Raw genomic sequence first — 14,624 nt, forward strand, 5'->3', positions numbered from 1 at the left:
CAACTTTTGCGGATCCGGAGCACAAACATTTGATTTGACGTCAGAAATTCGCGTTCGTTGTCGCTCTCCCACCAAGTATGAACCGACCCTAAGAGTATTGTTGATGTGGGGTTCAATAAAATCATATTCATTTGTCTCGCTCTCATTTGGAATATTGCAAGTATAACCAAGGCAAAAATTGACTTATTATATTGTATTTGTGTTCCGAATTGTTCAGTTTGTAGAAGTAAAAGTCTCTGTTAAAACGCAATCAAGTCCACAATGTTGGAGTTTAAAACATTCCCTTTTTTGGCAGATATTTCCGAGAGTGGGGAGGAGAGCGTCAGTGGAGGCAGCGGGCTCCTGCGCAGTCAGACACCGCCTCCTAGCCAGCAGTCCCCGCTACTACCGTCCAGCAACGGGAAGAAGAAGCGAAAGAAAAGGAGGCACAGGTAACTGAAAGTTGTCGGATATCATGTTGACAAGCATATATCCTTCCTCGTGGAATGTTCATTTTCCTAACATGTTGAGGTCCCTTTTTGCCTGAAGCCCAGGCCCAGGTCTAACCTCTACGCGAGTTCGTCAGCGGAGTGACTTGGTTTGACAATGAGAGATAGGGAACGCTAGACGGCATGACATTTATTTTGCTTCACTAATTACCAGACTCTAATGGGAAGACGATAAAAACCGGGATTTGCTCGTTAGTGAAAGCAAGGTTTTGCTGCGTAATAGTTTGACGTCACAACTTTGCATTATACCGACCGACGCAGGGACCGACCATGGACCCAAAAAACGCTTGCGAACAATATCAGACAAAAACTGAGAAACTCGATAAAAGTCGGTATAAAAGGGCTGGGAGTTTTTCATCTGTGCGGAGCGATTCGTCTTACCGTGTATATCCTGGGGTAAGGGACCAAATTCAACCCGCTAATTTGATTTATTGGGAGGAAAATGATAATATATTTACTCTACTGACTTTACGAGGAACTAGCCAGTTTCCATTCAAGGGTGAAAGCAAGTCAAATCTAGTGCACAAAATGTCGATATTGCAACGGACATACAAATATATGTTATATGCCCAAAGGCAGCGAAGTCAAATTGAATTGGCTGAACAAACTGCGGCGATCGCCTGGACTTGTTGGGAGGTATAAATTATTTCCCTAATCACGTTGCTCCGTATGGCGGTTCATAAACTTCACGAACCTTCCCCGGAAGGAATCATCCAAGCGGACCTACTGAAGATAAGTGTTAAGACATGCAAAACAAACCCACCGACAAATGAAAACCGGCAAGACAGCAATAACACAGGTCCTTTTTCTGTTGTTTTACTTGAGAGTGAACCACATTTTGGAAAATAACATGCAATGCACGTTTTCACACTACAGGGTCCACATGGCCAAAATTCAGCCACCTGTGACTGGATCGTAGAAACAATACAGGACAGACTAGTGGGGCAAAACTTCTCAATGATTAGGCATTTAATGCTTAAAGGGTTCAGGCAACGCCCCCTTTTCAGCCACATTTTTGTGCAACTTTATAATGTATTTCAATGTATGAAACCAATCTTTCAGCCTACGGGATTAAGTGGTGTGAATAAAGGACGAAATAAACATTTAAAAATGTATATGCTTTAAGAAAACAGAGGGTGCTGTTGTTGGGTCAGTTTATGGGTTTTTCTGTTCAAATTGTTAACATAACATTAGCTCATTGAAACATTTATGAGATAAGGTTGCTCGATGACTTGCAGTTGTCACGTCCTTTAACAACAGAAAATCACTATGGGAATTCAGCACGACAAAAATATACCAAAAAATGCCAGAGGTTTCTGTGCACAAATCAATGTAACATTGAGGCTTTTCCCTTGAAAAGTTTTTATTACGAATATGGAAATTCGGCATCAGCATGAAACCCCCAAAGCACCAAAGACCTTTAAAAATAGATAAACAAAGACTGTAAAGGAAGTTAACTGAAACAAAAGGGTGCATTTTTCAAGGAATGTACAAGAATAAAGAGCATTACCTACCTTTTAATAAGGTTTTAATTCTGCCAGCTGTTGCTGAAAAATAAGTCCCACACATTCGGACAAACTCATCAAAACCGTTGCCAAAATTTTACCCTGATAAATCAACCAGAAACTTGAGCGTTGAACATCCCATTATGGCACTGTCAAACATTGAGCGCACTTTATAGCTTAGATAGGATTAGTATCAATATATGAATATAAACATCATGTATATAGAAAACCCTGATTCGTTGGTCGACCCAAATTAGCCACCCTTAGATTTTGCAGTAATATTCCAAGCTAGCAATGGCTGATCTCTGGACTCAGTTCTTGAACAAGACTGGTCCAGTGATTCTTTGACTTTCGAAATCTTGTATCGAATAGCAGGCTATCGATTCTCTAGCTTATTGAATGCTAGTTTGGCGCTATAACTGAAATCCCGTGGTGCCTATACGATTTCTTGATAATGGAATGTTTGCTTTATTTCACTGCACTGAAGTTTTGACAGGTAAGTTTTACAAAACCTATATGTAAGATTTAGAAGGTAGAAATTACTGGATTTGCCTTTCTTCAGTAGTAGGCCATCCTGAATCAAACCTCAGACGATCTCTGCTAAATAAGTCTTTAAGAATTTTAGTAGGAATAGAGAGGAATTAACAGATGCAAAGTACAGATATTACGTGCATGAATCCATTTGCTTCAATGAGTGATTAAAAATTATTCATACAAGGTCATGATGTAGTTCCCCCTCCCATGAGTTACAGTTTCTTCCAGAAGCTCTCTTGTCTTTCGAGATTGCCAAATAAATCCTAAATGGCCAATTTGTGAGAACCAGTTGAAAATTATGCATGCACATTATCCCAATGAAGGCATTTATATCTGAATGAATCTGAATGCAAGGAAAACGAACGGTCAGCTTGAAACAATTTCCTTTGAAGATCTGTTCCAAGTCGCTGTATAATAAGGCCTAAACAAATTATACGTTTCCGAGCAATTTCGGTGTGAATGTTTGGTTTGTGTTCCTGAGAGGAATGACAAAGGGAAAGTACACCAGGTCACACACGAATGGACTTTAACCAACATTTACATGGTAGATTTGCTGAATGGGGATGCATCTATAACATGACTCATTATTAGAAATGTCTACTGTGCACACGACATTTCACCCAATCGTTTTGATCTGGACAAACGGCACTATAGGTAAGAATGACAGGTACAACTTTAACCAACCCCGAAAATTGATGTCAAGTACGACTGAAGTTGTTCCACTGATTACCCAAAGTGGCCGGCAATTTGTCATGAAAATATTTTACAAATTGATGTCGGGCGACGCGGAGTTGGCAGCTGTTTGTTTGACAAACACTTCAGGTTTGGTAAACCGTGTCGTATGAAACATGCTGAGGACGGCGGGAACGGGTCAAACCCCGTTTGCTGAGGGGCCATGACGTGACAAGACATTCCTGGGACCGGTGCGCGGTGCAAAAATCCAGCCGGTGTTGGTCGGCCCGAAATGCCCCTTATCTCACCGCTCCTGGTCTATCACCCCGAAGAAAATCGCCCCCTCGTCTCTCTTGTCCTTTTATCGCTGCCTAGCCGTCTGCGTTATTGGCCTGCGCCAATTAGTGCCGTGTTTTGGCTGTCACTTGTCGGAAATGTTTAGTCTTGGTGAAGCCAATTTTGGTGGGGCCCGGCACTCGTGGCTGACGGCTGACGTTCGTCAAGTGGAGTAGGTGGCCTGACTCATACTTAACGCACAGTTAGAGAAAGAAGTACAGACAAAACAAATAGCAAGCATTCAATACCATGAGCATTGATAGGCTTTAGGATAATTTAAGGTAAAACGGGAATATCCAAACTTGCAATGCCCTGGCGGGATGTGAAAGTAATAAAAAAAACAAAAGGCAAAAGAAGACATGTAGCCGTGAACTCTCGAATGTTGAAGAGTCTAGGGCTAAGCAGAATTTGTACATTGTATAGGGTGCACCACAAGTATAAATTCCCATAGACAGCAGTGATAAATCTCCATTACTTCACAATTATTTCAAAAATATTCACAACTCTCACAGGTGTTCAGGCTGCACAGAAGAACGATTTTCGACATGTCCCCTTTCATTTCCTTTCAATTTCTTTTTTTTGGAGGGGGGTTGACAGATGAAATTTTGAGAAATTCTCACCAGAAGCAGACCTCCCCTCAAATGGAGAGATGTCCCTGCCCAGAAAAGTAGCCATTTTGAGAAACCCTCCCTCTGCAAAACGGCCAAATAGTGCCACTTTCGGACCCAATGGCGCCCAAATTGCTCAAAATTGGAAGCCCTCAGTCCAGGCCAGAGGTTCCACGCAATATTACATTGAAAAACTTTTCTTCGATTCCCGAATATCATGGCTCTTGCAACTTTCTAATAACAAATATTTTGAGTGTTTAACTGTTATTAATGAGCTCGGCGGACGGCTCTTGTGCCTATTTACGTGGGTGCCAATGCTACAAACACCCAGGTGCATTTAGATGGGTTGTATGAGCTCACTGTAAACAAATTACTGTTTTCCTTTTATGTTGCACGCGTACACTATTAAACCTAAGCTGGTATTTCTGGCTGCATGCTTGCACAGTTCGGGTTGGTTTCCATGAAAGTGGAAGTCGGCCTGACAGACATATGCACAAGAACGCCACTCAAATGAAAAAAAAAGTTTTGTCTAGCGCTGCTTCACGCAAAGGGTTTACCTCCGCAACCAAAGAAAATATGTTGTCCATGTTACGCAATTCTTAGGGTAACTGGACGGACAGCATGTTGCACTTTCCTTCTCTTCCTGTTTTCCAGGACGATCTTCACAAGTTACCAGCTTGAGGAGCTGGAGAAGGCCTTCACAGATGCCCACTATCCCGACGTATATGCCCGAGAGATGCTGGCTCTCAAAACGGACCTCCCGGAAGACCGTATCCAGGTATGTGACCCGCCCTAGCTGGAGCATTGCCAGCGCCAAAAATGGCCGGAGGGGGAGTTAGCAGGCCCCAACACTCGTTCGTACAGTGTTGTGATCTTTTAAAATTAAGTATTCTCTTTTTGTTGGTTCTGAAGGATTGTTAGAGAGCACAGAAACTTGTTTGATGTCAAGACTAAACATCCACACTCAATCGATTTATTTACCTATTTATTTATTTATTTTTTATTGAGTTCCGTGAAAGTTAGAGTTTAGGAAAGACACCTTTAGCCTGTTGCTGTCTTCTGCCAGATTTCATGTAAACTTCCTCTTCGTCACGCTCTCGGTTAACGACCATTTAAACATGTATTCACAAAAGTATGTTTACTTCAATTTGAAACCCCGGTGTATGAGACGACCCACCTAGACACAGATCTTAATGCCCTTGTATGTAGATTCTGAAGCCATGGAAAACAGCACCATGCAACTTGCTTGTTTCAGTTGAGTTTCGAAGCTTTCCATTTGGTAAAGGTGGATGGTTAGGTGAAGAGCTTTGAGGTAGCATCGTGCAAGGATATCTCTTTTGAGTAAGTGTGGTTCTGAAAAGAGCCACACTCCAATTGCTTGTTTGGGTTCCGCAAACGAGGGTACGAAATATTAGCCTTGAAACTGAAGAGTACTTTTGCAGCGTAAAAAAATCATTAGTCTCATTTCAGAAAAGCCTCTTTATTGCCGCATTGATCCAAACCTGCCTGTTATGAAGAACACAGGCTATACGAATCATTGTCCGTGTGGTATCGGAATCACGAGGCATGTCAACGATAATTTCCAACGTTTGGGGGAGTTAAGGAGGCTGAGATTCGGCGAGAAAAGCGGATTAGGGGAATTACTCTACTCTAGAAAGCCCGTCCTAGATCTTGCTGCCTCTTTGCAGGAAAAAAAATGGAAGACGACTTTAGAGGAAATCCGGAAGATGGTTATTGGCGCGAGCAAAGTACGGGTCCCGCCGCGGCGTCTCCCGGCATCTGCAAAGCAATTAGGTGGGCCGGGTTACTATCGGGGTGTCCCCGTCGCAAAGCCGTCTTAATTTTTCCAATTTGGAAAATGAGCAATTTGTAAGCCATCAAAAACTCATCCGGAGCCTGCGGGCCTGCGAAAAAAGAAAGAAAGAAAGACTGAAGCCGGCACTGAGGGTTGGGAGAAGGGGTATTATGGAGGGGGGGAGGCTAAAGATGAAATTCAATCCGGCTTGAGCAACCTAGCGGCAATCGCGTAAACACGTATGCCTAATAATACACAGGGCCTGTCTTTCGACCCTGTGAGGATTTTCAAGATGCAACATCACAGTCTGGTGAATAGCCTCGAATCCAGTGTTTTTCCATGATTCGAAAGCAGAGAGGTTTGCACAAAATTATATTGTCTACCTCACGGGACGTTTAAGCACGCACGTGTGTATGCGCCCTCGACCAACGGTTTTAGATGCAGACATGTAAGTCTTTGTTGTTATTATATACGTAGTCACAAACTAACTCCAAGTTAATCAACCGCAAAATAAGTGACTTCTGGAATTGGCAGTCGCTTCGAAGATGAAAAAACGCATAAACCTTTCATACAAAGCACGAATAAAACTAACGGTTGAGAGGGGGAACGTTCCTTACAAAAAAAGATGATTAATTAACAATTACTGGGACAATTTGCCTTTCTACGCATGGGAGACCCATTATTAGATGGTTCTTTTAGTATACTCTGCAATGTTGTGGAGGACGGCATTTCTAAAATTCGTGCCTGATTGCACATATTCGTGCACGTTCATCCGAGCGCTGTTGATTACCTTAACTGACCGCACTCGCCTGGAAGATAGTCGGGACTTCAATTTGCCAACGGTTTTCCAATTCTCCAATCGTCCTCGTCTTCTTCTCCTTTTTTCCTCAAATGCCGCCCCCCCTCCCTTGCGCGACGAAATGGGGCAATCAATTTCGGCACATTGAATTAATAGCCCAAACTGTGCATTTATCAAGCCACAGCATCGGGCGCATGCTGGCTCGACCTTCCGTGCACCGTCTATCTATGGGATCTACTACTCGCGAAAAATTAAGCGTCTGGTCGAGGTAACTTCGGAAGAGTACAGAGTTAGCAAGAGACTCTCCACTTTCGGTCTGGCTTCAAGGTTGACTGCATGCATTGCGCAGGCACTCTTTGCCCGTTTTGAAACGAGGTCGGTTTTCCTTAAAGAAGTCATTTCGCACTGACTAGCTGTAGCCCGGCAAATTGAGATCAAGTCTGCATAACATCTCCCGCCCATCACTCCCGAAAAGTTTACATTTAAAACTGCGATATGTCAAGGTCACAAGGTTACTAGCCCCCGGTTTGTCAAGGGCCACTTTCGGTCGTCCTGGATGTATTAGTCGTCGGCCAATTTAACATTAAACATACGACCCCTGAAAGTGGTTTTCGACAATTGAGTCAACTGCATATTTGAATATTACCCGCAAGCTATACGCATGTGCGTTTACAGTCTGGTGCCGCAGAGAATTAGGCACCAACGTCTCTGGGTTCTATTACCCGATTTTATTATTTTGTTATATCTGCATGGAATATAATTACTAAGAACATAAATATGGGCCTGAACATAGGACCGACTAAAACGATTCGCAAGAAAACATAGTCTCTTTTTCCCCCAGTAAATTCGTCTCCGAATCCTGAAGTTGTCCCATATTTCAGCCACAAAACATGCGCACAGCGATGTCTTTTGAATCAAAGGACGACAGAGTAGCGGCAAAAATAATAATAAAACTCTATAATTGTTTGCGAGCGTTAACAAAACATCCAAGTGGGTCTCGTTTTTTTTTTACTATTAAATGGCTTAAAGGAAGTTTCCGAATCGAAAATTATAAAAAATAAGAACTGCTGATTCTTGAACTAACATCACCTTTAGAGGTTTTGGTCCACGATCAATGAAATGCGTTTAATCGCCTTCTCACCCGAAGAGATAATTAATTCCTTTAGTACGAGAGTGACAAAACTAAGTAGATGAGAACTGTTTTCATTACAAACAAGATGCTGGTTTGAAATAACAAGTTAAACTGTATTGACAACGGATTCTGGTTTTATTTCTCGGTACACTGTGATTAACCGCACTCGCTGTACACTGTTGGTTACTGCTTCATGCATCGCAAGGCGAAGGAACACACGGCGAATTAGTTACTAATTTATCGGGGCTTAAATTGTAGACGGGATTTCGATCACGGATTGGGCCGCGAGGCACAGGCACAGTCTGGCACCCTGATGCTGTTCTGCCGCGCACCCAGTATCAACAATTGTGAGATTATCAATCTTCCATTGAACTAATTGCGAAAGCTCATCCCCCGACCTGTCCCCCTCCCCCCCTCCTTCGTCATTCCCGTCCCGGCGAGGTCTGTTCGCATCCACCAAATTGAAATTGACGGGAGGGGGAGGACTAGGGGGAAGACGGCCCCGGCTCCGGTTGTTTTGTTCGAGGGGCCCCGATGAGTTGCAACGTTATAGCTGTGGCGTGATGTGCGGATAAAGCAATGAGCGGGACCCCAGAGTCACGTACAAGATCTTCCATTACCACGTGAGCACGTGACTTCAAGCGACTGTCTCGAATTATCATGCAGCAACCGCCCCCCCATACCTTGGCAGTGTTTTTCTCTCTGTCTTTACCGCTTCGATTGCGTGTGCTTTCGCCAATCAAAAGTCCCTTTCGCGTTTGTCATTAAACGACGTAATTACGCAGCCGGACCATCAGCCCGCCAGTTCTGTCGATTTTTATGTGACTTACAATCTGGGAGTAAATTTAAACAGAACGCATCAAGATTGGCCAGAGAAGCAGCGCTATTCAACGTCAGAAATCACCATGCGAGCAGCGTCGGCCGTGAATTTGAACAGCTCAAAAACAGAAACATACCGTGACCAGTATTACTGTCTAGCGTGCAGAAACAGTATAGCTTCAAAGCTACGATGGTAGCAGGAAGCCTAACAACCGTTTCAAAGAGCACTGACCGAAAAATATCAGCTTGGCATGAGCAATACCATTCATACCGTTGTTTTCAGCAGTTGATAAAACAGCTGAAATGTCATCACTAACGGGCAGCATGATTTGGTCAGTCTGATGAACTTTTTTCAAACCCTGTCATTTGAAAAAAAAAGTAGAATGTCATCAGCATGGGCCTAACACTCTCTCTCACTTTCTGTCCAGCAAAATCAAGAATCTCAAATACCGGTAAAAATCAAACGTGTAGACGACTGAGTTAGGAGCAGATATATCGGGGATCTTAAGTGTATTACTCCCACCCCTCTGAGGCCATCCAAACACACAAAAAAACCCGCTGCCAACCGAATCGGCGAATTCCTCCCAAAATGGAGAAGGTATGCACATTGTAGAATTTTCCGTGGAAAGTGCTCTGGATTCCCATTCGGCACCGTATGAGGGCCTTTCTTCCCTTCCTAGCTCTGAGATACTGAGCTCTCAACCGGGGCTTGGATGGACCGACGGACGGACGGAACGGGGGCTATAGGCCTAATCAAACTAAAGACCAATAACCGCTAATACTCTGCCCTCCGGGCTGTCTACCCGTGGGGGATGCGAGCGCGAATTTGCCGCAGCCAAGCGCGTCCTTTGTACGCCAACATTAACATCAAGTCAGTATGTCATTGCCCGACCGTTCACAATAAACACAGCCTATCTGGGGAAATAACAGTCTCTCATCAGCATCTTCATCTAATAGCTTCGCGGTCACCAGTACAGTTCGCACACTTTTCGCAAAAGCAAACCATTACGGCATTACCGACGCTCAAAGGCCGAGAGGAGCTCCTCGATATGTATTTTGTGTCGCTACAAAATTTACACAAATAAGGTATAAAGGTGTTATTTCGCGCGGAGTTCCCCCTGGACTGGTCATTGTATCTGGATGTACTGGAAGATTAATTTTCTCCGGTGCTGTAACCGTTTGCATAAATGGGTATTAATGGAACAGTTAATCATCACCCTGGAGAAGCGAGTTGAATGAACCAAGGCTGTGCAGAGAAGTGTGGCGTACACATTGCGTGTCTGCCACGCGTAAACGTGCAAAAGAGTTTGTGGGCCCCGCGACGGGGTCTCTAGGTCCCAGGTTGCTGGGGCCTCAAACAGTGACCGGCTTGAGAAACTACTGCAGTTGCCGCCGAACAATTCAACAAGTCCATTAAGACATAGAACAGACTGGATGAAAATGAAAGACATCAAAATCAGGAGGAGCTTGACACAAAGCCGAGCAAAAGCGAACCTGGAGATTCAAAAGAGCCTTAATTTTGGAGGGAAAAAAATACAATAAATAAAGACTATTTTGATATTTCCTGCACGGTTTTAAACTTTAATTTTTCAGCGTGTGTGTTATCATTATCCACGGGAAGGGATTGTCTCTGTTGCTTGTTCAATTTTCAACTACTTTAGTGGTTTTTATTACTGCCAACTGAAGGTCACAAATGAAGCCAGGCTGTAGGATTTGTTCGCAATGCATTGTTGAATGAAGCACGACATGACATGTCGTGCCATGTCGTGCCTTGGCATTGCACGTCAGCCCGGGAAATGACCCCACGCCCAATAAAGCGTAAAATGTTATTACAACTAGACTGTGGCCCAGTGTGTTTGAAAAAAAAAACACACGACTTTCGTGAGAATGGTTTATCCAGTTCTTGTGGAATACGGGCGATTCACAAAAGTGCGCCTCCAAGAGTTTGCAACGCGTTGGCCAATCACAATGCGCGAAATCTGTCGACCCAATGCGCTTTTGAAAATGGTCGACACATTTCGCGCGATGTGATTCGCCAACGCGTTGCAAACTCTTGGAGGCGCACTATTGTGAATCGCCCGTATTGGTGTCAAAATGCTCCTAGGCAGAAGTAAACTCCAGAAGGCTTGGCATTTTTTTTAATGCTTCGTGACAGAACTTGAGGAAATGCACAGGGTTGGGGTTCTGCCCTTAGCTTTTTTTTTCAAATGGGCAAATTGATCAAGCTCACATAATTATTCTCATTTCTTGGCCGTCGATTCCATGCAGGTCTGGTTCCAGAACCGCCGAGCCAAGTGGCGGAAGAGGGAGAAGTGCTGGGGGCGGAGTAGCGTCATGGCTGAGTACGGACTGTACGGCGCCATGGTCCGGCACTCACTCCCGCTGCCGGAAAGCATCCTCAAGTCGTCGGAAAAAGGTGATGGAGAGTGCTGCGCGCCCTGGCTGCTCGGTATGTCCGGCCGGTCGTTGAATCGGAGTGGATTTAGGAAAAGGGGTATTTTTTTCGGGGTAGGGGGTGGAGTCCAAACTTCATCTTCGTCTCCAGCGTATTTATTGCCGCCCTGACGTTGGGAACTTCCTGGTCTATATTTTACTTCACTCGGAAAAATGTCACCTAAAATCTTTTAATGTGAGGTTTGACGGTAACAGCAATTGGGTGTGTGTGATTTAGACAAAATCTGAAGCGGAGCCTGCCCTTCAAAATCGGCCTTGGTGTCTAATCAACCTTTGCCGACGGCGTAGATATGGTGTATATTATGAAACTGCCCAGTGCCATAACTAAGGGGGATTGGGAACCCCCTCCCCCGCTCGAGGTCTGTGCCGCGTGTATGCCCCCGCCCGTTCAGAAATCGGAGTGAAACAAACTCTGGTGACAGCCCGCCTTGGTCAGTGGCACAGTGTTTAAACAATGAGTTCCCCCTTTCCGAGAACCCCTCCTTCCCCTTGAAATGCCCCCAGTAAAATGTTCCCCAGTTACGCTACTTGTCTGAAAGTATCGTTGAAATTCGGTAACTGTGATCAGTGCTTACTCGAAGTCTGGAAGCTTGGCGTTGTTGCCATTGAAAGTTCCCCAGGATTGTCGGAGTCTTTTCCTGGTTTCTTATAAGACAGGGTGAACATAAAGGAGCACTTCGTTTTTTGGGTACGACGTGGCTTAGTTCATTTCATATCGGGATTTTTCTTATGGTTGTCGTTTTCATAGTTTACTTCCAAATTTTGAACATCCTTTATAATCAATTATGTTTTTTATGTTTTTTGATTTTAGATTTTTAATATGAGTTTCGCCCCTTCCTGTTTTTTGCTTTATCGAGTTAAATGTACTCTAGTGGCTTGAATTTTGTTGAATCATTCTTGCCTGTGAAGTTGCGGGATTTTTAGATAACTTCGTGGTTATTTTCAGGTATGCACAAGAAATCACTGGAAGTGGCCGAAAAAATAAAGGACAATCAGGACCGGCAGCCCAGAGACGAAGATGTCGGGTCCCCACCGCCGAGTCAGCAGGATAAACCCTGCTACGAGGACAAGGACCAGATCCGGTCCAACAGCATTGCCTCCCTGCGCGCCAAGGCCATCGAACACACCTCCAAGATCCTGGGCCAGACTGCGTCTGCTCCCCCGAGCCGCCGGTTGGAGTCCCCAGCCCCGCGGGGGGAGGAGGACGGGGCGACGCGGCGCAGCGGTAGTGACGACGACGACGCCGGAGGCGAGAAGAGTTCGTCCTCATCAGCACCGGAGTCGTCGGACACCGAGCCGAGCGCTGAGCGCTCAATGGCGGGTGACAAGCATGAACGCGGCCGGTTACTTGGCATCGGGCACTCCGCCGGCCTGGAGATGTTTTCATTGCACTGACACGAAACACCAGGCAGTGTCACTAAGCCTGTCATTTAATGAGAAAAAAAAACTGTCCCCGTTCGCCGTCTCAAACCTTAGAAAAAATGGTGTGTTAAAATCACGCGTTTGAAGTCATGAGTACTGTTTTTTTTTACAGTGGATATAAAGCAAGTGATTATAATATGTATTAATGCATGTACTGTACGTGTATATTCGCCTATTGCGTTACTTTTCTCACCCACTGCTTTTCGAACACTGTATTTAGCCCTTTTTTGTCATCCAAACATCGTATAGGGTCTACTTAAAGCTCATTGTAATTTAGAATTTCATTTCCGTGTTTTAAATGGTCGATTTAGGACTCGGTTGATGACTCAATTGTGTATATTGAATGTGTAATTATATTTCTTCAGATGGTGACAGTTTGATGACGGATTTGTACATATGTTTTTGTGTTCACCTTCTCTTACCATTAAGCATGGGAAACTCTCGATTTCTGAATTGTAAAAAGTGTAATACTTGGAGATTATTTACGTTGTAAATTTCTTATAATTTAATCGTAAACAAAAAAATGTATGAAATACTTACCGGTACTGAAAACAGAGGGTATATACGACCATTATAAAAACCTGATTGAAACGTGTATTTGGAATTGGTTCGTCTATATATAAGCGTCTATGATGTACTCTTGAGAACAACTCTTGGCAAAATTCGGACTCTTTCGAAGCAGGTTTGGTAACTCGATGGTGGCGAACGTCTGACCTTCGTTTCTAAGGAAGAATAAGGGGCTGGGATAGGATCACCTACTCACCGCTACAATTCACTATAAATGAAGATATAATTCAGATTGGACAAAAACGCCAAGTTGTCTCGCATTCCAAGCATAAAGCTAATGGTGGGTTCGAGCGGTTCACTTCCTGATTCATAATTATGTACTAATATTGCATTTGTCTGGACCGTTTCTCTGTGAAAAAAATGGTTACTTTCCGTTCAGGCTATTCAACTCCCGGGTGAAATTGTGTAACGCACGTTTCATGTATATGCCTGTATAGAAGGTTATTTATTTGTAGACCTGTTGGCATGATTAATTGTTTCATAGTTTCTTTTTGAAATGAAAGTTTAGAATTCGTACGATTAACGTGTCAATGATTTACCATCGTACTTCGTCTTGCTTTGTACTCTCAATTTTGTTGAATTAGTATTTATGTGCACTCGTTATGCAAACCTCCATCGACGAATCATGCCGGCAACACTAACTTCTCATTGTCGGAGAGAATACGCACGTCGTTGAGGTTGCAATGATGTAATTTCGGCGCCAATTGCTTTTCATCATAAAAGCACAACTTGAATCATGCAATTTTGCGCGAAACCACCTCGCTCATGATTTGTTTCTTCGTGGTTTGTTTCCCTTCTGGATTCGGTAGGCGGGAACGAGTTGAGAGAAAAATTGGCATTTTGTTTGACGGCGTGCCAGGTCTTGCCTTTTAATTAATTCCTCAGACGGCAGGCATTTGTATATTTACCTCACTTTGTAGATATGTCACTTAAACTCCACAAGGTGAAAATAAAAGCGTAACCAATCAGTTTAGTGTGTGTGAGTGTGTCTTGGGAAAATTGTTTGCGTTCCGAACAAAAGCCCCAAGGTCGGAGACGCAAACTGAAGTTAAAAGGTAAGAGTCACACCGGTAATGTCTCTGCGAGTAAAACGAGACTCTAATCAACTTTTACTTCCTGCCCCGCGCATTCCAGTGTCACTTCATTTTTATAACTCGACCCTTATGCACTGAAGCATCGCGGAGCTCAATGTGAAGTATGGACGGTAGTTGCCATTGTTTGCAAATCACCTGAATTTTAGTTCGGTATAAATATAATGTCCACATAACTTCTTGGGTGAAGGAAACGAGAGGAAATAATATGGTTGATTGGAATGCATTGCACAGACAATCAAACGCGAGACAAGTTATGACAATGGATAAAAATAACAGTTATCTGTTTCAATTTGGGAAAATTGACTATCGGCGACCACGTACTAGAAAGAATTTCATTTGGCGGTAAAGAACTGTGTGCCCTCACAGCCCGGCAGACAGTGACTGAAAATTATCAATTGG

The 14,624-nt window shown here is 43.8% G+C and overlaps 1 protein-coding gene across 2 annotated transcripts in view; it reads left to right on the top strand.

Annotated features, from left to right (window-relative positions):
• The window catches only part of LOC110988364 (uncharacterized), a 28,887-nt gene extending 14,730 nt beyond the window's left edge, over positions 1 to 14,157 (top strand). The window contains exons 2-5 of one of the 2 annotated variants that reach the window (XM_087147354.1): positions 296 to 431; positions 4,798 to 4,921; positions 10,957 to 11,104; positions 12,089 to 14,157. In XM_087147354.1, the coding sequence (XP_087003480.1) occupies positions 296 to 431; positions 4,798 to 4,921; positions 10,957 to 11,104; positions 12,089 to 12,537 (857 nt within the window). In that variant the 3' untranslated portion in view covers positions 12,538 to 14,157. Of the gene's footprint in view, positions 1 to 295; positions 432 to 4,797; positions 4,922 to 10,956; positions 11,138 to 12,088 lie in introns of both variants that reach the window. The other variant, XM_022251784.2, reaches the window with a different exon arrangement.
• The last annotated feature ends 467 nt before the right edge of the window (positions 14,158 to 14,624 follow it).

Source organism: Acanthaster planci, linkage group LG01 (genome assembly GCF_054643075.1).
Source record: "Acanthaster planci isolate LZ-2023a linkage group LG01, COTS_SCS, whole genome shotgun sequence".
Taxonomy (NCBI): Eukaryota; Metazoa; Echinodermata; class Asteroidea; order Valvatida; family Acanthasteridae; genus Acanthaster; species Acanthaster planci.